Source organism: Labeo rohita, chromosome 14, assembly GCF_022985175.1.
Source record: "Labeo rohita strain BAU-BD-2019 chromosome 14, IGBB_LRoh.1.0, whole genome shotgun sequence".
NCBI classification, from domain to species: Eukaryota; Metazoa; Chordata; class Actinopteri; order Cypriniformes; family Cyprinidae; genus Labeo; species Labeo rohita.
The window spans coordinates 32,895,049-32,921,112 of NC_066882.1; the positions used below are offsets into that span (position 1 = coordinate 32,895,049).

A 26,064-nucleotide genomic window follows, 5' to 3' on the forward strand; every position below is an offset into this window, starting at 1 on the left:
TAACCCTGCAGATAACCGATCCTGCAGGAACTCCAGCACTGTACCAACTGGGCAGTTAACTGGATCCTGAAGTGAAGAGTCTCCACTTCAAGGTGTACAGTTTTCCTTGTGGAGGGAGCTCTAGATTGGAGGATGGTCTCAACAACCTCGGTTGAGAGACCGGAAGCTAAGAGGTGCGCCCCCTCAGAGGCCACACCCAAAGCTTCCACAGCTCCGACCGGGGGTGAAGAATGGAACCCCGTGCCTGTGAAAGGAGATCTCTCCTGACGGGAATCTCCCAGGGAGAGCCGGCGAGGAGAGAAATCAGGTCCGAAAACTATACTTGGCCCGGCCAGAATGGGGCTACTAGAAGAAGGGACACCCCGTCCCGGCGCACTCTCTCTAGAACTCCCAGGAGCAGAGCGATCGGGTGAAAGGCGTACAGACGAAGCCTTGGCCACATCTGTACCATGGCATCCAGCCCCAGGGGAGCTGGATGAGTCAGAGAGAACCAGCGGGGACATTGCACATTCTCCTGAGTCGCGAAGAGGTCCACCTGAGCTTGGCCAAACACTCTCCAAATCTGCTTCACCACCTCGGGGTGAAGCATCCATTCCCCGGGCCTCGGCCCCTGCCTCAACAGGGTGTCTGCTCCCAAGTTGAGATGCCCAGGAACGTGAACTGCTCTTAGCGAGAGGAGTTTGTCCAGGGACCACACAAGGATCTGGTGCGCCAGCAGACCTCCCTGGTGGTTGATGTAGTAGACCACTGGTGTGTTGTCAGTGCGGACCAACACATGGCGGTTTCTCAGGTCTGGGAGAAAGTGCTTCAAAGCATGAAACACGGCCAGCATCTCCAGGCAATTTATGTGCCACGTGAGATGGTGACCACTCCACAGACTGCGGGCAGGGTGGCCGTCCATGACCGCTCCCCAACCGGTGAGGGACGCATCCGTCGCTAGCATTACATGGCGACAAGCACCGGGCCCTGAGCCAAGAACCAAGGTTTCCTCCACATGTTCAAGGCACGTAGGCATCGCCGCGTGACCTTGATCATGCAAAGCGGGTTTCCCCTCAGGGAGAACCCCTTGGTCTTGAGCCACCACTATAGGGGTCTCATGTACAGCAGGCCAAAAGGTATCACGTTGGACGCAGCTGCCATGAGACCCAGCAGTTGCTGGAACTGCTTGACAGTGAGTGATTGGCCTTCCTTCACTCTCGCGATTGCAGTGCGGATAGACTCGATCCGTGCAGGAGACAAACATGCCTGCATCGTGGTCGAATCCCACACCACGCCTAGATAAGTGGTCCTCTGAGATGGAGATGTATTACACTGAGATGTATTACACCGGGGATACACCCCTACTCTTTACAAGAAGTGCCATGGGATTTTTAATGACCAAAAAGGCTTTCTTCAACACATGCTTCACTATTTTGACGGTCTACCTTCACTATTTTGGCCATATCATTCGACTGCGGATACCCAGGACTGGGATTTGTGAGAGTGATTCCCCACTCTACTGCAAACATTCTCATCTCCTGACTGGCAAATGCCACATGATCGCTCACAATCTCATTTGGGATCCCATTCCTTGCAAATCCACTTTTCATTTTCCAAATCACTGTTTGTGCAGTCTTATCTGGCAAATGTAGCACTTCAGGAAACTTTGACATGTAGTACACTAATACCAGGTATGAATGACCCTCAAGCTCACAGATGTCAGCACCTATCTTGATCCACGGCAGCTCCGGGATATCATGTGACATTAATGGCTCTTTTTGATTCTTAGACTGGAATCTTTGACACGCTTCACATGTTCCGACCATCTGCTCCAGGTCCTGTATCATCCCTGGCCGATACATGAGCTTTCTTGCTTGTGCCTTGGATCGCTGTATGCCTTGTGCAACCTCTCTATCATCAGAGGCTTGCGACTCAGAGGGATGATAGTTTTATAATTTGTCATTAAAATACCCTCTTTAATGCTGATCATGTTTCTTAGTGGCCAGTACCGATGAAGGTTACTGTCAAGGTGGCGCTTTCTTGCTGGCCATCCCTGGTTGTGCACTCTGATCACAGCTTGCAGCATGTTGTCTTGCTGAGTAGCAACTTTCAAGCACTGCAACATGTCTGCACTCAGCGTGTCCATGGCTTGAATGTCATATATCACTTCACTGTACAGGTCTTCCATGTCCATGTGTACCTGACCTATTGCCACTGCGTGGGAAAGGCTGTCTGCAATCAGCACATCCTTACCAGGTGTATATTTGACGTGCAGATCATAGCGCTGTAATTGCAGCAACATCCTTTGCAGTCTTGCCGGTGCTTTGCATAGAGGCTTGGTGAATATGGCCTCCAGCGGCTTAAGGTCAGACTGGACTATTATAGTCTTTCCATAAATATACTTACTGAATTTTGACGTTGCAAATACCACTGCCAGCAGCTCTTTCTCAAGCTGAGCATAGTTAGGCTCAGAAACAGACAGTGCTCTAGATGCATAAAACAATGGAGCTCCTTCCTGCATCAGTCAGGCACCTAGACCATCTCTCGATGCATCAGCCTGTATTGTAAGAGGCCTAGTGTGATCATAGAATTTGAGGACTGGTGCTTGTGTGATGACTTCTTTTAGCCTCTGGAACGCTGTGTCTTGTTCATGGTGCCACTGCCACATCATAGCCTTTCTGAAAAGTGTACGTAGAGGTGCTGTCAATGCCACCTCATCAGGTATGTATTGTGCGAGGTACCTTGTCATCCCCAGCAACCTTTGAAGTCCATTCTTATTTTCAGGAGCAGCCATTTCTACAATGGCACGGACCTTATCTTGATCTGGCTTCACACCCTCACAAGTAATTACATGTCCCATGTACTTCACAGTATCAATTTTCTACTGTATTTTGCTTTTGTTGAATTTTACTCGGTCGCCCTCTCCATTACCTTCTGTAGGGTGGATGCATGTTCCTCATCAGTTGATGCTGCAATGATCATGCCATCCGCTATGACACCACTCCTTAAATGTCTCCAAAGATTTCACAGTTTTTTGGTTGGAACACTTCAGTCACTGACTTTATTCCAAATGGAATAGCTTTACTTGCCAATAGCCATCTTTTTCATCTTGTATAGTGTGCTATAGCGTTGTCTGTGGATAGCTTTGTTGAGATCACGAGGCTCCCTCCAAGCACACCCTCAGTGGGCATTCTGTGGACTCTCTTACAGGTGCTATTACCTGTTTCTCTGTGAGCTGTTGAAGTGTGCTCTGCAATTTCTCCATTACTGCCAGTGTTATTTTTCTACAGCCGTGCACCACAGGTGTTACTGTGGGGTCTATGTAGATATGGTGTTCTCCAATGAAACTCACCCAAACCTCAGAATAATGAAGAATACATTTCAACAAGTTCTCCTTTGGATGTACAAATTGAACCGCTGTTCCTACCTGTGCCAGCTCTCACTCATATTGCCCGTTAGCAAAAGGTTTGAACTGCTCCATTTTATCTCTCCTGTGCTTCAACACACGCGTTATACGTCCATTTTTGATTTCCGATTTATTTTGTTTACTTATTGAGCACAGTGCTGCAATCGCATGTTTGTAGTCTATTACTCACTGTGCCACAGAGTCAGTCTGCTTCAACTGCCGATCTCTCGCTCTGGCAGCAGACAGACATCTTCCTCTATTTCTTCACAAAACGAAGAAAATCGCACCAAAAAAAATCGACACCATATTATGTCGGGGTTCATGAAGTGAGTTTCAAGAACACACTGCTTCAGACATCAGTTATGCGTTTACTTCTTGATCGAGCCACGCACATCAAGAACACACCTTCAAAACTTTGAACACGCCCTCTTAAACACACATACCATTAACTGGTATACTACAATTAAGTTAACATTTTACATTTTAAACAGAATATTGTCATGTTTGTAATATTTTGCAATGAAATAATAGTTCCAACAAAATGTTTCTGTGTTTCGTTAGTGGAGCGGCTTTGAATGATTCGGAAGGTCAGTGATTATTATTAATAACCCATTCATAACTACAGAATTTGATTCGCTACTGAATGAATGAATGAATGAATGAATGAATGAATGAATGACGCATTGCCTGGCTCATTAAGACAGTGACTTACCGCCACCTATTGGCGGTTTATTTTTAATTCTACAAGTATCTCTTTGATTTGCCTGCATTTATTGCTTTATTTATTACTTTAAAAATACACAGTGGAATGTTAAAAATATGACATAAAACATGACATACAATAAATAAGGATAGAAAATCTTTGCCACTATAAAGGTAAAAAAAATGCACCTGTAAATAAATTAAAGGGGGCAAATATTGTCGTTTAATAGAAAAGGTGTGACTGCGGTCTAAGTAGAAGAGAAGGGGTAGGCAGAAGAATGTTAAATACCTCAGAGGGTACGCAGCTGTAAAAAGTTTGAGAACCACTGCTCTAAGTAATGATGATGAGCTTTTCTCTGATGACCAACTCTTTGTTGAGGAACACATCCACCTCTTTGGCGGGGTCTATGTCAACCTCTTTGATGCAGGTTTCATTTTTCTACAAGTCTGTCCCGCTCCATGTTTACACAATGCAAATTCAAAACAATTCTGCTTGTATCTAATTGTGATCATCAGGCAAAGTAATAATTGTGAATAATTATAATAGTTATAATAATTTTCTTGATGTTTTTCTTAACACCAGTTTGTACCATTTGTTATACATGTACAAATGATCAGACAACAATCAGACCAGTAGAAAATCTATAGACAAAATAAAGGAATAACTGATTAAACATTAAGATGAGTTTAATTAAATGATGGACAAATGTATTAAGCTTAATGATAAGAGGTGCAAATCAAAAGTTTGATACTGATAACGTTAATAAAGAAATAGCTCTTCAGGTTCAAGATGTCAATGCCAAAGAGGCTGTAAACAAATGAATCAGATGAGATGGGAGACAAACGGATGGTAGCTACTTGTCATATCAAACACAGCTACCGTACATTAAAGTACGTAATGTGATATTGTTAACAGTGGCCTTACCATGGTAGAGGCTGCCAAATGTACTGTAAATGACTGTACAGTATAGTTTATATACAATTTTATCATTACATCTTACAATAATTTTGATGTGATAGTTTGGATTTTTCAAAACATTCTCACTCCCAACTCACCACATATTGATGCTTGGTCAGAACCCCTTGGTGTCACTTTTTAACGCTCAAGGTACCCCTTCACTTTCATTTTTTGACGCACAGGGTGGTGTCACTTTTTGACATGCAGGGTCCTCCATTGTCTTTAGTTATTTGCCTTAATTTAATGGTTTAAATTTGTAAAAATAGACAAAATAACTGTATATAAATATATACTTCCATTGGAGCACCTACCACCACACATACCTACCCACTTATGAACAATATAAAACACATTACAGGCAAATAAAGTACAGTCACAGGAATTTTTTGCAAAAACAGACCATAAAAACAGTATAAAAGCATTACAAACAAGTCGTGTTGCATTCCAACTCTTCTGAAGCCATTCAATATCTTTATGCGAAGAAGAGAGTAAACCACAAGGTTTTGCCTCAGAGGACTTGGATTATTACTATTATTATTATTATTATTATTGTTAATATTATTGTTATTTAATAAATTATGATTGTAGTTGTATCTGCCTGTTGTCCTGTGTTTTATTCATAAATGATAGGTTTAGGGGCAGGGGTTGGGTTACACGCTAATAAATGTGTAATGAAAACTGTTGTGACTGTTTACATTGATCTATCACATCCCAACAAATATGCAATAATGGCAATATTATCACTATCATTATTAATCATTTTCAACATCTGCATACTGACGCCAAAGGTTTCTTAATTAATGCACATCAATAAAGGGTCCTGACCAAGCATCAGTATGTGATGAGTTGGGAGTGAGAATGTGTTGGATTTTGTACTAAGAGTTTTTCACATTAACAATAGTGAAAAAAATAAGTAACAATAAGTATAGCCTCTTATGTTTTTGTTTTTTATAATTTGCCCTTAAAAATAGAAAAGAAACATGCAGTATGAAATATAAATCATTTCGTAAAAAAAAAAAAAAAAAAAAAAAAAAAGATAACTAAGAATAATATTTAAACATACACAAATGCAAATTATCATTGCCAACATTTCTTTATCTAAGACTTTTTTTAAAGTCCCAATTAAAGAAAATTTTAAGAAGTAAATTGAAGGGAACGTGCAGCACTGTGAACTTTGAAAATACAACTTCTAACATATCTCCAATACTTTGATTCATTTTATCAAAAAAAAAAACATGATTGAAATGGACTTTACATTTACTGTACCTGATCAAATATATGTTTTACTGTATTCTGATCACATTGCACAAAAGTGTTGTTCTTCCTCAGTATTTGTGTCTTGTTTATCAGTGCAAATTTCTCAAAAATTAAATTCATGATTTTAAAAAAGGGACATTCATCTGCTAGTGGCCTCAGAAAAAGAAACTTAATTCAAAGGAAAAAACAAGTTGAATCCTCAATCAAGACTTTGTATCTTCATTTTGCATCTGCAAATTTAAGGGTGTTTAGATATTTGTTTTGGAAAACAACATGAAAACATTAACCTAGATGTTTGATTATAAAACATATCCAATTATATTTTTCTATTAATTTAAATTATTCAGATATTTTTATTATACATTTTGCAGTACAGGAAACATTTAATGCCCTGCCTTTATGAATGTGAGAGTTTCTGCACTGATTTAAGGCTTTCATTTGTGAAAGGTCAAATTAAGATGTGTTAAGACCTACAGAAACCCTGAATATATGGGCACATATTAAATGTAACTTGAACTGCATATATAAGTAGGATGCTTTCTTTTCAGTTTGAACATCCAATCAATAAGATGAACAAATAATTCATCACATTCATCGCATCACGTAATTTCAACAAGACAGAAAAGAAACTCAATCATCAGAAAGTGCAGGAGTTCATCAGATCTGCTAGAGGCGCTTCTCTAGATTACATCTGCTGCGTTTTCTTAGACAGCGCTTCTGCCTCCTGTGAAGAAAAACACAGAAACCCATCGAATCAGTTCCAGTCAACAGTGAGAGCCTAGTTCAGAAAGACTAGAGCGTCTGTGTGTCCATCAGACGGACATTAGCACTACATTCCTGGAGCGGACACATACGGGACATGCGCGCTGGGAAATAAAGGAGTCTTTATGTCCGTCAGACACCTACCTTTGAGCCTGGAGGCGCCGTCAAGCCCAGGAACGCGTACACAGCGTTGTCCTCGCGGGCAAAGAAGAACGCCTCGTAGTTCTGGAACACAGAACGGATTATTTAGGGAGAGAAGATGCTCTGTAAGACTCTGCTCTAGTCTTACAGTCTGTTTTTGACTCGGTTTGAACCAGGCACCAGTTAAAAGTACAGTGGTCAAATTATTTGTGCACAAATGTGCCCAACTCAAAGAAAACAGACTGAAATTTATTTTATTTTGATTGCTTTTAAAGTATTAGTGTTAGCTGTGGACTTCATGATCTATGTTGTGTAGACTACATAAATTTTGCTTTTAAATTTGAATATAATATAAAGGATGTATTTTGGGTTAAATCATTTATTCAGCCTCTAAACTGTCTTTCTAAACCTTTCTATTTACTGGGAGATACAACAGAAGATATTATGAAGATTATAGTCAGTGGAACCTAAAACTTTCATGCTCCAAATGATGATCAACATTTTTTTTCACTATCTGATTTTATTTTATGGTATAGTATAATATGGTGTATGCACATATAGTTATTATAAAATGTCATTATTTTGTTTTATTTTTGTAACTGAAAACAAGAAAAAAGCAACAAATTACAAACAACTGGCTAAACACCAAGGTAGGTCTATCTAGTATTCAGTTACAAAATACTACAGAAACTGAATTATCTATTGTAAAAATAAAACTGCATAGTCTAAACTGTATGAATCAAATATACATTTATCCTTATAAAAGCTACTAATGTTATTCAGTCAAGATCAGGGTGTAATTTCCTTTTTCGGAGTCTTTTAGGCAGAGATTAGAAAGAGTTGCTCCAGAAATGTATGAGAAAAGTATATGAAAAATATGGTGTTTTTTTGAACTTATGTCAATGTATTGTGACCATGATGAATTTGTAAATGAGCATAAAACGGGCACTTTAATAAAGAGCATATACTGCAGTAGGTACATATTAAGCTTGAAGCCACTGTAGGACTTAACGCACAGATCCAATTCGCTTGGTAAATTGTGACGCATTCAATGTTTCCAGCTACAAGCTTCTACTCTGATTCGAGTGTGCCTTCATAAATATGACACAGCCACAGCACACCTTCAAATTAAGCTAAACTGTTTACACTACAGTCTCTGTGCTCATGTACCAGACACCAATATTTTAACGACTGAGAAAAGCTGAATCACTGCATGACCAACTGGGATGTTTGGAAAGATGGCGTGCGAGAACCAGTAAGGTTTGACACGACTTAACTTTTGAGGATTGTGTTGATGAATTAGTTTGATTTGACAGTGAATAAACGCTAAAGTATCAATCTAAGCTGTGGTTCTCAACAGCATCGTAAGTAAAGATGATCGTAGAGACCGCTGGGGGCAACGGTTTTACCACCTTCTTAGGCTTAAGATGCTTTTGAGAAACGAGAGATACTACCCAGCACATAATATGTGTCACGAGTACACACCCCACAGTATCTGTCCTCGTTGAAGATCTGAGGGGGTAGAGGGTTCCCTGTGGTGGGCCGGAAATCCTCGGGAACGTGTTCTCGCATCCACTTCCTGTTGTCTTCATCAGCTGCGATGTCACATTCCTCAAACTCGATCTTATTGGCTGCCAAGAAGCCCATGACATCCTGCTGCTGCTTCTTGATCTGAGGGAAACAGAAGATCAAATCGCACATTAAAATCTAATTCTGATGCCCTCAAACAGCGTTTCATGTCAGTGGACTTCACATGTGTCATGTTTTGTGAGTATGCAGTCTTTTTGGAAAATTAGGATATGAGCAGAACTGCTGTTTTGGGGAAGGCTTCAAGTAAAGTGTTACCATCATTTTTTTTATTATTAATCTCAAATACAGACACTGCTGGAGAGGGTTTGGATGTGCAGAAGATGTTGGAAAAGTGACGAACACTGGAGAACCGAGGACTAAAAAGGTACTTGTGAACAACTTACACAGACACAAATGTTGTGAAACATCTAGGTAACAGCACACAGTAATAACAATCAAGTCTATGTAAACCTGAACTGAGTCTCTATTTTAAAATTCTGAAATTGTTTTGTCTTGTAAACGGCATGTAAACATCTTTTTTGTGAATTAGCTTAATCAGGACAGTACTACACAAAAAACTATGCACTCTTGTTTTTTTTTTTTGTTTTTTTTGGTAAAATTAACATTTTGCAGATTCAGTAAGGCGTGTGTATGTGTGTGTGTGTGTGTGTGTGTGTGTACAGAGAGAGATAAAGAATTGTTCAAGTTGTTTGAACTTTAACCGTATATGTTAAAGTGTTCCCTTGATAGTGCCACTTTACTTTCTTTTTCTCCATGAATGTCTTTCTGCCTTGTTGCCTTGTTGCGTGGGAAATAAAGTTATATGTTTCGTATTAATCATCACATGATTCATTCAGCTGAAGCATCTGTGTACTGAGACATTTCTGGATCTGTCAGCCATTCAGTTTGTAGTGGAGCAGGTGTAACTTGCCAAACCGTGTTACTAGATCTTCTCTGTTTGGCCCTATTCCAAGTGAAAAATATCAAATAGTATGACGCCAAACAGTGCATAAATCATTCATGTCTCTAAAGAAACACTTTCTGACAGCAAACACCTATGGAGATTCAGGAGGAGGCATTCTCATCATCGAGTTCTTATAGAGCCTCTATGGCAGGATCTCAAGATGCACTGTCCTGCAGAGTTCAGCTTCGACTCTGATCAAACTCACCTGCCCGTGACTGTCTAGAGATCCTGAACACCTTGATCAGCTCGTTCAGGTGAGTTTGAGCAGGGCAGGAGCTGAACTCTGAACCACGAGTTGTCCACAGAGACTTTGATTAGTGGTAATTGTGAAAACTATGTGAAAGGAGGCAGTGTCTCCATTACAATATGATTCGCTTATTACACTTTTTATGCTCCACAAATCAGCCTGAATGGGTCAATTCGGTGGAAAAATTCAAGCAGCGTTTCCCAAACCTGCTCTGGGAAACACACCAACACATGGTATTTGATGTCATATTATACATGTCTCCATTATCAGACCCATCCATTCTGGTTCTCTACTCTTAGACATTAGTCAGGGTAGCACCATATTTCATTTTAAACAGGAATAAAAATGAGGCTGTGAGGGACTGAAGTTCAGTGCATTCGATAGATTGTACTGTTGCTTGTTCAGCTGATTAAACATTTCGGAAACATTGGTTGCTTGTTCATCATGTAACACAAACTGTGAATAAACAGAAACTGAAAAAAAAAAAACCGTAAGGACTTTGCCTTCTCATTTCAGAAGAAAACAACTCGCAGTCACTGTTGTCTCAAGTATGAACTAGTCAGGACCATGAGATGTGTCGTTCCAGTGTTACATAACTTACAGTATCTGGAGCACGATAGCATTCTCTAACTCACCAAATTAGGAAGAGTTTGAGCCAAATGAGCTGCTGGAGGAAGAGCTCCCTCTACAGCGGCCATCGAACACACTGCACAAACTGCTGTTTAACTTCTCAACAGTTAGTATGCAAAAATAAAACAAACTCAACTAAACTGGCATGGCCATTCTGAGTCCGTTCTCATGTAGTTCCTAGTCCAGTTCAATGCACCTACTGTTTTTTTTTTTTTTTTTTTGGAGAAGTCTTGAGCAGAAGTGGTTATTTCTAGCACAGGGATGTCAGAGGAAGTGGTAACATTAACTTGTCAACTTTAACACCATATTTAGAGTTTGTAGTGACTAGGTTTTTCTGTGTTAAATTTGCATGAGAACAAAAGACTACTGTAGTCTCTAGCAGGATATTTATACATGTTTTCAAACCACCTGCAATTAGAATAATAGTATTAAAACCAAACATTTCCTTGATTACCAAAATATCACAGCAGTTAGTGTCAGAGTTGTTACTACACTAAAACTGTGGTATTTTGATATGCGTCAGCAATGACATCATAAAAATAATAATTAAAAAATGACAACAATTGTGTGCTCTTCTTGCACTGTTGGATTCCATATTCAGGTATACTGACTGTGTAGCAATAATTGTTGTTTTGTCGTAACCGTGGTAAATTTTCGTAAGGAATGTCTGGTCAACAGTCTCATGTTGGTAATCTGACGGCGCGTACATCTGAAGTTCTTACCGATGTTGATCCGGAGGATGATGCGATGTAAACTTTAATCACCATAATGACAGATTCCTCAGATCCTCAGAGGAGCGGGGCGGGAGGCGTTACTGCTCAAAAACAGCGATGATCAAACTCCGCATTCACTCGTTCAGTCTCGATGAGAATCTGAACATTCCAGTAAGAGTCTGTGCACGTTATCGCCCCGTCTCTCTGTCCGTCAGCCCTCCTCATTCCCCGCCTCTGCTGCAAAACCCTTCCTGCTTTATCAGAAATAGACGATCTAAGACTGAAAAGACGTGTTTTCATAGAGCACTGGTGAAACAGGGCTGCTCTAAAACGTTCAGCTTTCTCAAAACAACTTCTAGCAATAAGTTACAGCAGTTGTGACTTTGTTCGCTCTAAAAATGAAGTTTAATTCATCGGCATGTGCTCTTATCTCAGTATAAGATCGTCCACTCTGTACTTTGTGCACTCTGCGCGTTTTATGAGAGTACGGGTGATGAACACTTTTCGTTGGTTTCATGTACGCATCGCGTGTGTGTCTCAGCCTGTGAATTGTTTCCCGCGAATAATGTTGCACTTTTCACCTTCATGTTAATTTGTTGCACAGAGCGACGCAACAATGTCACATTCCCGTTACTGAACAACCGGGACGCTGCTCTTTTTTTCTTCTTCTTTTTGGCTTAACAGTCTGACATCTGCAGGCTTGCGAAACAAACCCTAAAACCAGACTCGATTCCAGGGCGCCATCTTGAGTACAGAACTTGCAGAAATAAATCACCCCGTATCTAAACGGCACTGAAATGGTTTAAAAAAACCTCAAAGGGTCGCCGTTTTTTCTCGTTAAAAGTAATCAAACAAAGAGGCACACACGGGTTTTAAAAGAATGAATACTCTCAGTCAACATTTCTTGTGGTATTGGTCGACATTTATCAGAAATACCGGCTCTTCATGTTCGGCTCTAGGTTCTTAGCGCTGATTGGTCAAACTGGGCGTCAGTCAGGCCTAAGCCACTCCCCTTATCCCATTCAGTCCCTTGCTGTAATGTTCCTCCGTGTTTACTACTGTATTTAGTGTAGTGAGCCGAGCACGTATATGCCGAGTTCTCTTCTAAAGCAGCTGTTTTTTCGTGAGTGTTTCGCAGAATCTCTTTAGGAATCCAACATGCCTAAAAGAAAGGTACGCGTGCTCGCACACACACACACACACACTCACACTCTCCTGCAACAGGGAGGCGTTGTTCGCAACTGATCGTCATAATGCTGTGGTTTATTTATTCACTGCATTGCAAAATATAGATCTGCATGTGTTTGAAATATTTGACTCAGAAATCCGCGCCGCGTATTTCTCATATGCTCGTATTTCGCACATATTTCGCACATATTTCGCTCAGTGTGTGCGCGATTGCGCGCTCAAGTTTGTTTTTCTGGTTTCCATTGCTGGAGGAGTCAGCCATGCTGCGCGTGAAGAAACTCTAACAAAATCATTCACGAAGCACCCACTCATACGAAATATGACCTGCACAATATTAAAGACCTAACTGACTGAGAACGCACTCGTATAGACAATAACACAGTGTTATTATTTTATAGTCTTTGTTCTGGTGAGCAGATGGCTGTAATGGCGCTAATGTATCGACAGATGGCGCTGTCAACTCCTTCTCCCACAGCTCACATATAGGGGTTGGTTGTGCTATTAATAAGGGATGGTTGAGCTGAACTGAACTCAGCTGAGCTAACCTATACAGGCCACTGGGTTCCTTTATTGGTTTTATATGTGAAAGGTGAATTAATGTAATTATATAATATATGTTTTTTATTTACAGAAAGCAGATGGGGATGCAAAGGATGAGGTAAAATATTTTCGTATTTAAACTTAAAATGTCACTTGGTAACTTTTTAGGATATTTTTTTATTGGAATATTTCCCCTTTATTTATAGTTGTGCATATTTGTACTTATGTGTTGTCTTTTCAGCCTCAGAGGAGATCTGCGCGGTTATCGGCGGTACGTATGTTGCCGTTTTCAGATTGTTTGTGTGTGTTTGAAAAAAGTTTGCTGAACTGGTTACAGAAATTCTGTATATCTAAAATTCCCCACCAAATCAAATATAAATGTATAAATCATTAATCAAAAAATGAATCTTAATTTTAAAAAGAAATCTTACTGTGGAAAATACAATAACCACTGGAAATGTAGTTAATACATTCAATACTGGAATTTTGTATTTTAGTGCACTTTTAACAAATGAAACATAACTTTTTTTTTTTCTCATCTGTGTTTTTTTATTTTTAGAGACCGGCTCCTGCGAAGGCTGAACCCAAACCAAAAAAGACAGCTAAGGTATAGATATCTAGACAGATATCTAACAAAACTTTAACATTAGAACAATGTTAGTTAATTTATCCCCGCAGAGAAAGTCAGTTTGCAGCATGTTCACGAGCAAAATCACAATAGGCGTTTATAAGCACACACAATATACAATAAACGCATTGTTTGTGTGCTACAGCATTCAAAGTAGTGTTATTGTGAGTTTACACATGTGTAAAGATCCTGTCTAACACAATGCTGCCAATTGACTTCGTCTGTAGAAAGACAAAGCAGCCAATGTCAAAAAGACCAAGGTGAAGGCCAAGGAGAGCTCTGAGTCTGCAGCCAACGAGGAGAACCACTCCGAAAACGGAGAGGCCAAGACCAATGCGGTGTGTTACCATCTCACTGCACATTAAACTTCCCATAGAAAGTTTGTTTGTTTGTTTTTGTGCTGACAGCGTGGAATAAAATTCTTCATATTCTTTTCAAATGTGCAGTTCATTGTTCTTGATGATGTCTTTCTCTCAACCCATGCTCAGGTCTCAAAGACTCAAAAAGAATGAAGGAAGCAAAGTCCGAGTAGCACCATAGCTCCCATCAGCACTGTCGCCGCAGCTCCTCATCAGTCCTAGCGTTGTGTCGTTGTCAACCTCCAAGGCATATTGTTAACAGAGAAATATTTTTATCAATGGTTTTATAAGTATCAGCACAGATTTTTAGCACAAACTGAAGCTGAATGCTGAGCACCTTGTAGATCTGCAGCGATTGTTTCTGCGAGAACGCCACACTAAAGGTATTTTTAAAAGCCATTTATTGTTACTGATAACTTATTGGGTCTAGAAAAATCATACCTGCCTCTAGAGTTTGGAGTGTTTTCTTTCCACGTACCCCTTCACTGTCCTTCTTCACACTTGTTTTTAAGGTTTTAAAAAGTGGTTATACATGGCTGGGGGAATCGACTTTTTTAACCTTGTATATTTTTCCTTGCTGTTTAGTCATTTGTCCTAGATTTTGGTGTTATTCATAACAGGAGGAAAAGATCACAGCCTTCAAGCACAGATTCGAGAGAGCTGATATATTTCACTGTATCTTGAAAAAAAAATTTAAAAATTAAAAAATGGCAGCTTTTAAAATATGTTTTCATGCAAATTGTAATTTTTTTACCATGTGATTCTGACGTGTTGAAGTCTGCAGGTTGTTATGTACACTCTCTGATGTTGCAGTGTCTGCTAATAAAGAAAAAGGTGGAATTTTCCTCACTATTGCCTCCCCCTTTTTGTTCAAACATTATAAACTTAATAAACAGTGAGTTTGGATAATTGAAGGTTCATTGATCGCTTCTCACACTGACATTCTAGTGTCACAAACCTTTACACAGAACTCTGTCATTGAAAGAGACAGACTTTGACGCTTGCGTGTTTTGCGGTCTCTTAAAAAAAGTCAAGAGAATCGTTAACTCAAACTATGACCACTGGAGGGAAACGTAATCAGTAACAGGAAACGTTCATTATTTTTAACCATGTCAAAGGATTATTTCAGTGCCCTTTTCCCTTACCTTCCTTTTGTTGGAGAAATGATCCAACTGAATGGCCAAAGGAAAATACCCTGACTATTTCAAATCAGCAGGCAACAGCATCATTTAATCTACCTAACAAAGATCAAAACACAGCTTAGACAGCTGCAACCCTGAACTTAAGTAATAATAAAAACACCAAATAGCCTCAGCTTTATGAAAGTTAGAGGGAAGCAGGGGTGCAGTTGATTACTAAAATGATGGGACAAGTTAGCTATTAGAAAGCTTGTATTGGCTATGTGTGTTGGCAAGCTGTAGCTTGGGCCAGTTGGTATTCGTCCACTTTAAAAGGTGGGTCTCAGAGTAATATGACATGTTACGCTCTACTTCTGTTCTTAAACACTTATTTTTTATTTTATTTATTTATTTATTATTTATATTTATTTTTTTGGATGACAGTGTAAGGTCCACGCAATTGGCCCAAGGAAGGTACCCAATGGTGGCAGAAGGTTTTGTGTGTGTTCAGTCTTATTAAGTTATTTAATTTTGGTTAAATTCAAATCGGACTCCATTTTATCTCAACCTCAAATAAAGGTTAGAATGACAATCATTATAGATCATTCATAGGATAAGTTGTCTAGACATCTAATGATTCTGTTTACCCTTTAATATTATTGTACTCGTTCATCCGGGTGCTCGTGTCGCTCAAAGATATCACTTCGGCCACTCATATTGCTTGCTCATTCTAAAAGTACTTTAATTTTTTATTCCCCCTTAGATCTGTATACACAAAAAAGCAGCATTTTCTCTAGACAGAGGTCACAACCACTACTACACATGTAAGCCGAAGAATATAATACTTCCCTATAGTAGCTTTGGTCATGCCGTGGTTTCCCCATGTACACGTAACATTACAATAAACAGAGGTCATGGCTCACCCTATTTAGGTCGGTCGAACAACATCCAGTTGACCTAAACGAATCGATCCTTGCGGGACACCACGCATCAGCAGAGCGGAGCTTGAGGAGCATTCTCCAAACTTTACAGAGAAGCTTCTGTCTTTAAAATTTAAACCAGTTTAGGGCATTTCCTCTCATACCAACACACTTCTGAAAACAGATGATCTAAAAAAGATCTGTCAGTAATCAGGAACACATCATTTAAGACTTTTATCAACTATATATAATGCATTACTTCTAGAGTGATATTTCTTTCCAAAAAGTTGACAAAGGCCTAAAATGTGATGCAAAATGTGTGGTTCTAGATATTGCCTTTAAAGTTTTGATAAGAGGTCTTTAGAAGTGGAAAATGTTGTGGCTTGCTCCGTTTTTACCCCCTCAGAAGGTACAACTTCTTGTGAGAATGAGACCATTGTACCAGAAACACAGTGACAGTTCGAATGATACCAAACATGACTATGAATATCACTTTTATTCATGTAGAACATTATATTATGTTATTCACCATTCTGAGTGAGCTGAGAGGAGATGGGTGAGGGGAAGTGCATGGAAGGAATAGGTGAAAAGGGACTTTCTCACATCTTTTCTCAGAGAGATGTGGAAACAGATGTCTGTATGTTAATACACTGTGTGTGTACTGTCCGTCTCAGAAGATCAAAGTGTCTGAGGTTCCGTAAACCTTACAACAGCTTCTAAAACATAGTTTTGGGTTTTTTAGTTTGTTTACTGTACACCTTGTCACGTAGCAGCTTTTAGACATTGTTGTGTTTTTTTTATTAAATGTCAGAAATGACAAGGTGGCAGCTTCCTGCATTACAAAGTCAATGCAGAGTGTTGGATTGCTTGGTTTGTTTGGGAAATGCCCACTAGGGGGAGTTGTATCATGTGGGGGTATAGACATACTTGACGGTTGTGGCTAGAAGGGAATGTCTACAGTTTTTTTTTACTTGTTCAAATAGTACAGCCCATGTATCTGCACTTACAGCTCTGAAAGACACACATTGTCCCAAAAGTCAATGAAACTGCAAAGCAGCGTAAAACGAAGAGAGCAAAGACATGATGAAAATGACAGAACAGAATCGGGGCAAGAATCAATCCTTGCGGGACACCACGCATCAGCAGAACTGAGCTTGAGGAGCATTCTCCAAACGTTACAGAGAAGCTTCTGTCTTTAAAATTTAAACCAATTTAGGGGAACTTATGTCAACACACTTCTCTAATTATGATATACGATATGAATGTTTTGTTTCACTGTGCTGAAAACAGAAGATCTAAAAAAGATCTGTCAGTAATCAGGAACACATAATTTAAGACTTTTATCTACTCTAAAAAAAATAATGCATTACTTCTAGAGTGATATTTCTTTCCAAAAAAGTTGACAAAGGCCTAAAATGAGATGCAACAGTTGGTTCTAGATATTGCCTTTGAAGTTTTAATAAGAGGTCGCTTTAGACAGAGGGATACAAGTTGCAAACCAAGTGGAAAATGCTGTGGCTTGGACCTTCCCCAAGTCCGTTTGTACCCCCTCAGAAGAAAAGGTAAGTATGGTGATTTCACCCATCCAAGCACAGCCAATGCTGCAGCACGGTTTGGGGTTCAGTGCCTTGCTCAAGGGTCGCACCTCAGTTGTGGTACTGAGGGTGGACCTGAGACTCGAACCCACAACCTTTGGGTTACAGCTGCCCCTTGTATAACCCAGCATAACTGTTGTTATATCCGAAAATTATTTGCTGTATGTAAGGAAACAGACAGCCCTCACACAGCTTTTCCAGCACCGTGCCTTGTTCCAGGAGTAGATTAGGATGTTTTTAATGTAAATGATGACAAGGTTCTTGCTGAACAACTTGTTCATGAATCCCTGAATTACAGAGGAAGTGTTGGCCAGTCCGTATAACCTGATCCTATATTCAGAATGGCCAGTGTGGGTCACAAGAGTCACCTTCCACTCATTTCCCTTCTGTATATCCTGTTTTGACCTGCTTTGAAAACACTGTCACTTCACAAAGTAGCTGCCAGAGGAAGAGGCTAGCAGTACCTGGTTACCTTGTTAAAAGCTCAATAGTCAGTGCAGGGCCTCAAAGAAATTTGGGCAAAGTGGCAAGGGACATGAATGTATGTGTCCCCTTCTTATCATCGCAGGCGAAGAGATGCAGCCAAAGACATGGTTCCAACCCCTGGCGGTAGGTCAGGAGGAAGGCCGACTCGTTCCATAAGTTCAGTTCTTGACTGAAGGTGAACGAGGAACAGACAGGCAGGATCAATAGTCTGAGAGGAACCGTGGTTCTGGCTAATGGTTATGGGAACAAACCTCAGAATGAGGAAGTGAGATAAACTGATCACAGTTAGTTTATTAGTGTTAATAAACTACATCTCATGGTTTCAGATCACCTGAGCACAATTAAATTCAGGCCAAAAATGAAGTAGAGCTGTTGGAAAAATTCAAAATGGTAAAACTGACCCTGAGTTCCTATAGAGCACTTAAAGTAGCAGCAGTTTCCAGAAAAGAACGTACTTAAACCCAACCCTTCAAAATGAATATTATCTTAACTAATGTCCAAGGTCCACTGTGATAAGAACGCCTCACCTGACGTAACAAAAAAAGACTTATATTACCGTTAAGAAGGCATCTATTACTGTTGATGGCCACAGAGTAATGCCAAAACACAGGCGTGTTTACCTGATGCAATGAAGGCGAACCTGAAGCTTACAGCGATACATGGACACGGACGTTCGTGTATCTGGCTGTCGGTGTTAGTTTTCCAGTACTGCTTCCAACTAAGCGCTTCCTTAGTTTTCTGGACTGCCTATGTGGATGTCGAATACTTTGACAGAGTATCTAATGAAACGGTGAACAGCAAATGTGAGTGTGGCATATTTGGAGTGGACTCACCCTTGCAGCTTGTTTCCGGCCAAGTAGTGCTTCCAAACCGGGATCCTCTGGCGTGCTCGACGGACACTACTTTCACCGCCGAAGACCAGCCATGGATCGCCCTGATCAAAAAAGGAAACTGCAGCTATTCACAGAAGATACAAGCTGCCCAACGAGAAGGAGCCTCGGCTGTGGTCATTTACAACATAGATGGGACAGGCAATGAAACTCTCCTGATGCCCCATCCAGGTATGAGAGTAAACATTTCGTAATTTTCCTTAAGAGAAATAAAATATAATGAATTAGACACATACAAATTAAACGTCTCTGTTTCCATACAGGGAGGTAGGGAAGTTTGTTTACTTTATTTTTGTTCGAGGTAAGCTAGCTGTTAAAAGAAGTTTGTTTTGCTTATTGTTTTAGCCTTGTCTGCCACTGAAGATATTCCCGTTTCAACAAAACCAAATTTTGGCATCTCTCGAGACTCTGTTCTCTCTTTCTGTTACGGCTAACCCCTCGAGTCCATATTGAAATCTCAAACTTCTTTTGACAGTCAGGATGTTGAAAAACAACATACAAAGTAAGAAAGAAGTTATAAACTGGCCATAATGCTACTGATCTAAGAAAAAAAATTGGTTAATGTCAATGCCGCTATTAGCCTGCTTTATTAATAAAATTAAAAAATGTACAGTAATGAAGAAATGTCACTCCCAAGGCATCAAAGACTGGCTTGCGTGTGAGTATTAAGCTTGTAAAGATGAATCGAAAATGTATTGTTAGACGCCATATTTAATGTGCTGTATAAAGGTCATAGTTCATGTCATTTTCACAACAACTTTCCAAACTCTTTAATGAAATTTATGGTAACACTTTACAATAGGTGTGCACAAATATGCATTAATTCATGCTTAACTAATGCAGAGATAATCATGAGTTAATATATCACTCATGAAGAACTAAACCATTTATTAATAATTACTACATCAGCAACAAATGAACATTCTATATGATTCATAGATGAAGTAATCAATAAATTGTTATTTAAATGCGTCATAATGTATTAATTCCCTAATAACTTATTTTCTGAACTAATAGTGTAAATTCATATGTTAATTACCACAGTGGTCAAAGCTATGTGCTTCAACTTCCAGTTGTCTGCTTTAATTAACCATTAGCTAATGATTTGCAAAGATGTTGTGACTTTGTTTGTTGAGGCACAGAACTATTAACTAATTGCTAAGAAATATGTGGTTATGCATTTAGAATTAGTTAGTTAGTCATAGTTAGTTAGACTTGAGTATCTAATATCATTGTGCTATCAGTATTTAAAGTAAATGAAGAACAGCAATGCTAATGCTAGCTGAAGAACTACTGAACGCACCATTAATAATCACAAGCAAAATATTCACCATGCTACGGTTTTTGAGGCCTTGTGATTGAGAACGAGGTTATGAAGAGCTTTGTTTTTACATGATTGCATGAGTATCACCTGTTTATATTCGATCATGAGAACCCCAGTGAAGCATGTGATTTCGGTAATAGCCCCAAACCTAAATCTGCTTTCGGCTTTTTTATTTTTTTTTTATTTTAGTGGCATCATATCACATCAAATAACAGCAGATTAGCTAAAACGTAGCTTAAAAACAATAATTAACTGAAATACAGTCGGCATACAGTCAGATATCTGTAAGTTTTAGACTAAATCAAACAGCATTCAGACCTCAGTAATTATGATATGCTGTTCCCTGGTGAAAAAAAACAGCATATGCTGGTAGCTATGTTTTGATGCTGGGATGCTGGTTAGGTATGTTTTGATGCAAAGGACCAGCACAGACCAGCAAAGGACCATCTTAAACCAGCATCAAAACATAGCTACCAGCATATGCTGTTGTTTTTTTCACCAGGGTTATATGATCTGAATCTTGTCATTTCAGCTTGCTGAATATAAATGACCTGAAGGAGTGCATGTAGATATATTTCCAAACACTGTTACAGCTGTTGTTCAGGTTGTAGGTTATCTGTATTAAGTGCTGGAATGTTCCCATGACTGATGTTGAATGTTTGTTTGTTCAGTACAGATATGGCATTGTAAACTTTTATGTGAGTTGAATTTTACCCGAGACTAGAAGAATGGACTTTTATGACTCACTCACATGTCATTTTCACAAGGAGTTCATGTGTTCCACTTGATTCCCTGAACTGTAAAATGCCATTATTCTATAATGTGTTTTACCAAACCTGATTCTCCAGACTACGTTTGGCTTAATATCTGACAGCAAGATAATTGGATAATTAGTGGTTTTGTAACAAGCTGACGTATCTGAATGGCCTCACTTCAACGTGCGATTAGGATGTGTCACTGACACAGTGGAGCCTACTTGCCGTCACTTTATCAGTACAGGGAATTTGTCAAAATCCCAGAGATTGAAGTAAAACAACAACAACATATTCTATATGACATATTAAGTCATATTCCTTTAACTAACAGTTTTTTAAGACTAGTACTGTTTAAGTGTTTTAGAACAGATTTTCCATTGCCAGCTTGCCACATTTTAATTTATTTAATGTAATTTAATTTAATTTGACAAATAATCAGCATGGCCTCTGTAATCCAACTGACAGGAATTTGTCATAGTGAAGGAGAACGATAGGTAAAACTTTATTTTACATTGTCGTTGTTACATGTACTTACTATAATGCCTAACCAAACCCTAACTCTACAGGAATTACGTTGTTAATATTTCTCACTACTTCAACGTATAACTACACTGTACTTTATGTACACTATATATAACCGAACTGTAATTCCTGTAATCTAGTGAGATTTTTGTTTGTTATGTGCAGAGAATCCAACAACATGCGTGAACCTGATATTAAAATTTTCGACATGTGCTGTTAATGTTAAAAACCGCTAACCGCTCACGGTTAATACTGCAGTGTTTTTTTTTCTACAGAGGCTGATGACATAGTTGCCCTCATGGTTGGCAATATTTTAGGCACAGAAATGGCTAACCGGATTAAGAATGGGTCAGATGTGTCCATGATGATCGTGGTGGCCAATGCTCACGTCCTGTGGTACAGCACTACATGGGCGTTCGCGCTGTCCTTCACCTTCATTGGCATAACGGCCATCACAATGCTCTACTTAGCTTTCCTGTTCATCAGACGAATACACAGAATCCGACAACTCCGTGCACTAGAGGTACAGTGTTCAGCCACTCGAGTTCAGAGTCAAATATACTCCAGAACTCTCTCTAATGCTCACTGTGTCATGTCATTTATGTGCAGATGGAGATAAAGAGAGAGAATGAAAAGGCAATAGCAAAGTTAGCAGTGCGGACTCTGCGGACGGGCGACCCGGTACGGTGCCTGATTGCTAAATCGAGACAGAAATTAATGTTTTTAGTTCCTGTGTAATTGAGACCATGTCTGTGTGTTTGTAGGAGGTTGAATCGGAGGACGTGAGCTGTGCCGTGTGCACCGACTCATTCAAAGCCAATGAACAGGTCACCGTTTTGCCCTGCAGGTGCAGTATGACCACTCATGACTTTACTCCAACATCACAAACATTTCATAACGTCATTGTCAGTGTAGTGTTTAAACTTCCATGCATTTTGTTGAAGTGCATTCTGTTTTCCAGACATTTGTATCATAAGAAGTGCATCGAGCCGTGGCTCCTGGAGCACCCCACCTGCCCCATGTGTAAATTTCACATCATCAAATACAAGGTGAGTTTGCCAAAACCAGCAGAGCCGTCTGCATGTAGACACAGATGCTGCAGGATTTACAGTTTGTTGCTGTATGTGTTTAGATTGATGAGGAGAGCGATGAGCCACCTTCATCATCATCATCATCATCATCATCACCACCATCAGGTGAGACGTTCTGTCTAGCTGTGATCAGGACAGAGCAGCTCAACACATCTAACAGTCAAAGCACAGACAGTAAGTCGACAGCTGCTCTCTTCTCTTTTATAATGTGTTCTTCTGTGATGTTCAGCTCATTATGAACAGCAAAACATGGAAATAAGCTCACATTGCAGCTCTATGCTTACAGACATACCGACCACATTTTTACAATTATATACACATTCACTACACCATTTTTTCTAACCAAAATATATAACCCCCTATATATATAGAGAAAGAGAGAAAGAGAGAGAGAGAGAGAGAGGGATCCATTGACTGTATTTTGTATGTCATTGTGATTGACATCACAGCTAGTTAAAAAGAAAACAAAGAGTTTATGTATAATAATTCATAATTCATGTAACATTATATATCTATAGACCAGGGCATTTGGGACTGAGTGTAAGTTCATGACAAATTTTCACATCTGTCCTGTTTAACTCCTGGAGGACGAGCTCCTTAAATGCCCTGGTCTTTAATGGATAGTTTTGCTCAGCTCGTCTCTACAGAATCCCCCACAGCTGCTCGAGAGTGTTAAGACTGAGCGAAAAACATGTCCACTGAAGGATTTTCACCTTGGGAGAATGAATATCTTCATTGTCATACTGTAAAAAAAATCACCAGTAATGCAGGGAATGAGAGTGGAGAGTGCAGTGCATCTGCAGTTTCAGTTTTTTGTTTTACATCACACAGTAGTGTGTGAATTCATGACAGCATTGATAAAACACAACTCCCTCACACCTTCAGCACTCATCCATCCCTACAGAAGAGCTTTACTACCACTGAACATCACTGTGGGAACCAGACACTTCTCACCGTACTCCTCCTCTAGCAGCACCACAACATTTTGGATGCTTTTGGATCCGAAATGATTGACTTATGGATTATGGAGTATGGATTCCCAAAAGTCTACATTTTGTAAATATGGGCCTCGAGGTTAAATGAGTTTATTGTGCTTTGGCTACAATTTATCATTCTGTGAGATAAAGTGTCACTCTTTTCATAGCTTTTGCTGGCTCTGAGACACTTGCATGGTGTTTCTCTGGCACTTTTTCTAGCAAAAATTCACCCATCACTAAATAAAAACTTAAATTGAAGACCTGATTATTTCCGGAACTTTGTCACAAGTCCATTGTTTTTGAATGTCAGTGTTACTTCTGCTATATTTTCACACTTAAGACAATAATTTGGTATTCCTTTTGTCCTCTTTTTTGTAAAAAAAAAAATATGTCACCTGACAGTTCTCTTTCAGGTGGTTTCATTGTTGCCATCATTAAGTCTGAGTATGATTCAGTGGGCTATATAACACTTTTAATTTTCAGGAAGTTACTTTAAAAGTTTTGATTCAGTATACTTACCTATTGATCAAAAATGGTCTTAAACCTACACTAAAATTTTCTTTTTTAGTTTTATTTAGTAACTTTCAGGAGGGTGTACTCATTTTTGCAACACAACATTTTGTCACTTTGATAAAAAAATTCTTATTTGGTACATTATATATATATATACAGATCCATTAGTTTAGTCATTATCAGTGGTGTGCTGGACTGATGTGTATCTGCTGTTCACTGATGGTTAATGATTTGTGTTTATGACAGCAGCCCTTGGACATCAATCAGACTGTTATTACAGTGGGTCGGAGATCCAGACAGCACACATTTATGAGAACCTTGCGTTTGAAGAACCAGAGAAGATGGAGCATCACAACATCAGCAGCCGAGATTAACACTGCTGCAATACTCAATACTGTAATATATTATCTACTAGACAAACATGTGTGCAATGTGTCAAAAGAATATATATATATATATATATATATATAAAGTGATAAAATAATAAGAAACCTAAACTGGGATGTTCAAAGTGTGACAGACTATTTATTAATAATTGTTTAATTAATGAAGATTTCACAGCTTTCTCTTTTTTTTTTTTTTTTAGAAAAATGTTTAACATGATTTACTAATGTGACAGCTTGCTAACCTGTCATGAACTCAGTAAAATTTGTACTGCAAGCTAAACAAGGATTTGAATCTCTTTTAATGCCATAACAAGAGCTGTCAGGTTGTACACTAATATAGGTTAAATTACCTGATGTTCATCAACTAGTTACTGCAAGGCTTAAAGGACTGCATTACACTTTCACAGTACTTCATATTACTTATCTGAGACATCTGCAGCCTTCCATGAAAATAAAAAAAAAGAAGCTGGGGTACAGCACCTTCCACACTTACCTTTTAATATAGAACTTGTTACTGATTACTTGTGATCTATTTAGCAGACAGCTCAGAATCCAAAGAACAAAGAACTGTTGAATACTTAAATCGCTCAATTTATCAAAACGTATAGTTGTATAGAAATTAGGTGCCTGAGTACCAATCGTTCAGCAGTTTTCCACTGGCCTGTATTCGTCTAAGCAGCTAACTTCCTCCTTTTTTGGCACTGGAATATTATCAGATGCTTTGTAACACGCTGGAACTCTGCATACCTTTAACAGCCAGCAGACAATATCAATATCATTGGTACAATAGTGTAAATTTCTCACTGGCAGCTGATTTGAAGTCTGGGTCTCCTTTTTTCTGCTGTTCTGTGTATGCAGTGGATTTCTAACTTGATATTCTTCATTCACAAAGAGGTGAGTCATGGGACTAGCAGTGCTAACAGACCTGCCTGTCTCTCAGTTGAATTGTTAAATTGCAGTGTTGGGTGCAATGTAATAGGTTACAGATTACATGTCACCCTATTTAAAATCTAATTAGTAGTGTAACTATTTTTTCAACTAATTATTGATTACTTTTTGATAACTTCTTGCTTTACTGATCACTTTTTGATTACTTTTTCGATTTCTTCTATTTTTTTCAAAACTATTACTTATTTTGAAACATTTAAAGTACGCAGGATAAACCTACAGTAGTCCTCAACACTGATTACTGTCAGACTTCCAAAATCCTTCATCACTTGAATTAAAATTATAATAATTAAATTTTCAACCAGAGCCATCATAATATCAGACTTTAGCACCTCTTCTGAGATTGCTCTGAGTTTACATACTGATTTAAAATCATAGCGAGATATAGTTTAATAGCTATGATACTGTTTTTGAAATCAAATCTTTGCATAGCTATGACAGGAAATGCATAAAATAAAGCATACTCTGTACACAAACCCAAATAGGAAATAAAACA

General features: G+C 39.0%; 3 protein-coding genes across 4 annotated transcripts; 2 read left to right on the forward strand and 1 right to left on the reverse strand.

Moving 5' to 3' along the window:
- Positions 1-4,756: 4,756 nt before the first annotated feature.
- Positions 4,757-11,546, reverse strand: sh3bgrl (SH3 domain binding glutamate-rich protein like). The gene is made up of 4 exons (XM_051128098.1): positions 11,338-11,546; positions 8,691-8,876; positions 7,209-7,289; positions 4,757-7,026 (listed from the first exon to the last, which is right to left on the reverse strand). Exons 1-4 carry the CDS (start codon positions 11,380-11,382, stop codon positions 6,988-6,990), a joined length of 351 nt encoding a protein of 116 aa, XP_050984055.1. The 5' UTR covers positions 11,383-11,546; the 3' UTR covers positions 4,757-6,987.
- A 774-nt stretch (positions 11,547-12,320) lies between these two features.
- On the forward strand, positions 12,321-14,892 carry hmgn6 (high mobility group nucleosome binding domain 6). Its single transcript, XM_051128101.1, has 6 exons — positions 12,321-12,501; positions 13,148-13,174; positions 13,298-13,327; positions 13,616-13,663; positions 13,912-14,022; positions 14,173-14,892. Exons 1-6 carry the CDS (start codon positions 12,487-12,489, stop codon positions 14,194-14,196), a joined length of 255 nt encoding a protein of 84 aa, XP_050984058.1. The 5' UTR covers positions 12,321-12,486; the 3' UTR covers positions 14,197-14,892.
- Positions 14,893-18,725: 3,833 nt separating this feature from the next.
- LOC127176414 (RING finger protein 148) lies at positions 18,726-25,580 on the forward strand. 2 transcript variants are annotated; one of them, XM_051128084.1, is made up of 7 exons: positions 18,726-19,223; positions 21,929-22,176; positions 22,263-22,334; positions 22,418-22,500; positions 22,615-22,702; positions 22,786-22,918; positions 24,481-25,580. In XM_051128084.1, exons 1-7 carry the CDS (start codon positions 18,791-18,793, stop codon positions 24,606-24,608), a joined length of 1,185 nt encoding a protein of 394 aa, XP_050984041.1. In that variant the 5' UTR covers positions 18,726-18,790; the 3' UTR covers positions 24,609-25,580. The 2 variants fall into 2 exon arrangements, with proteins under 2 accessions (XP_050984041.1, XP_050984042.1); XM_051128085.1 differs by having other exon boundaries at positions 24,484-25,580.
- Positions 25,581-26,064: the final 484 nt, after the last annotated feature.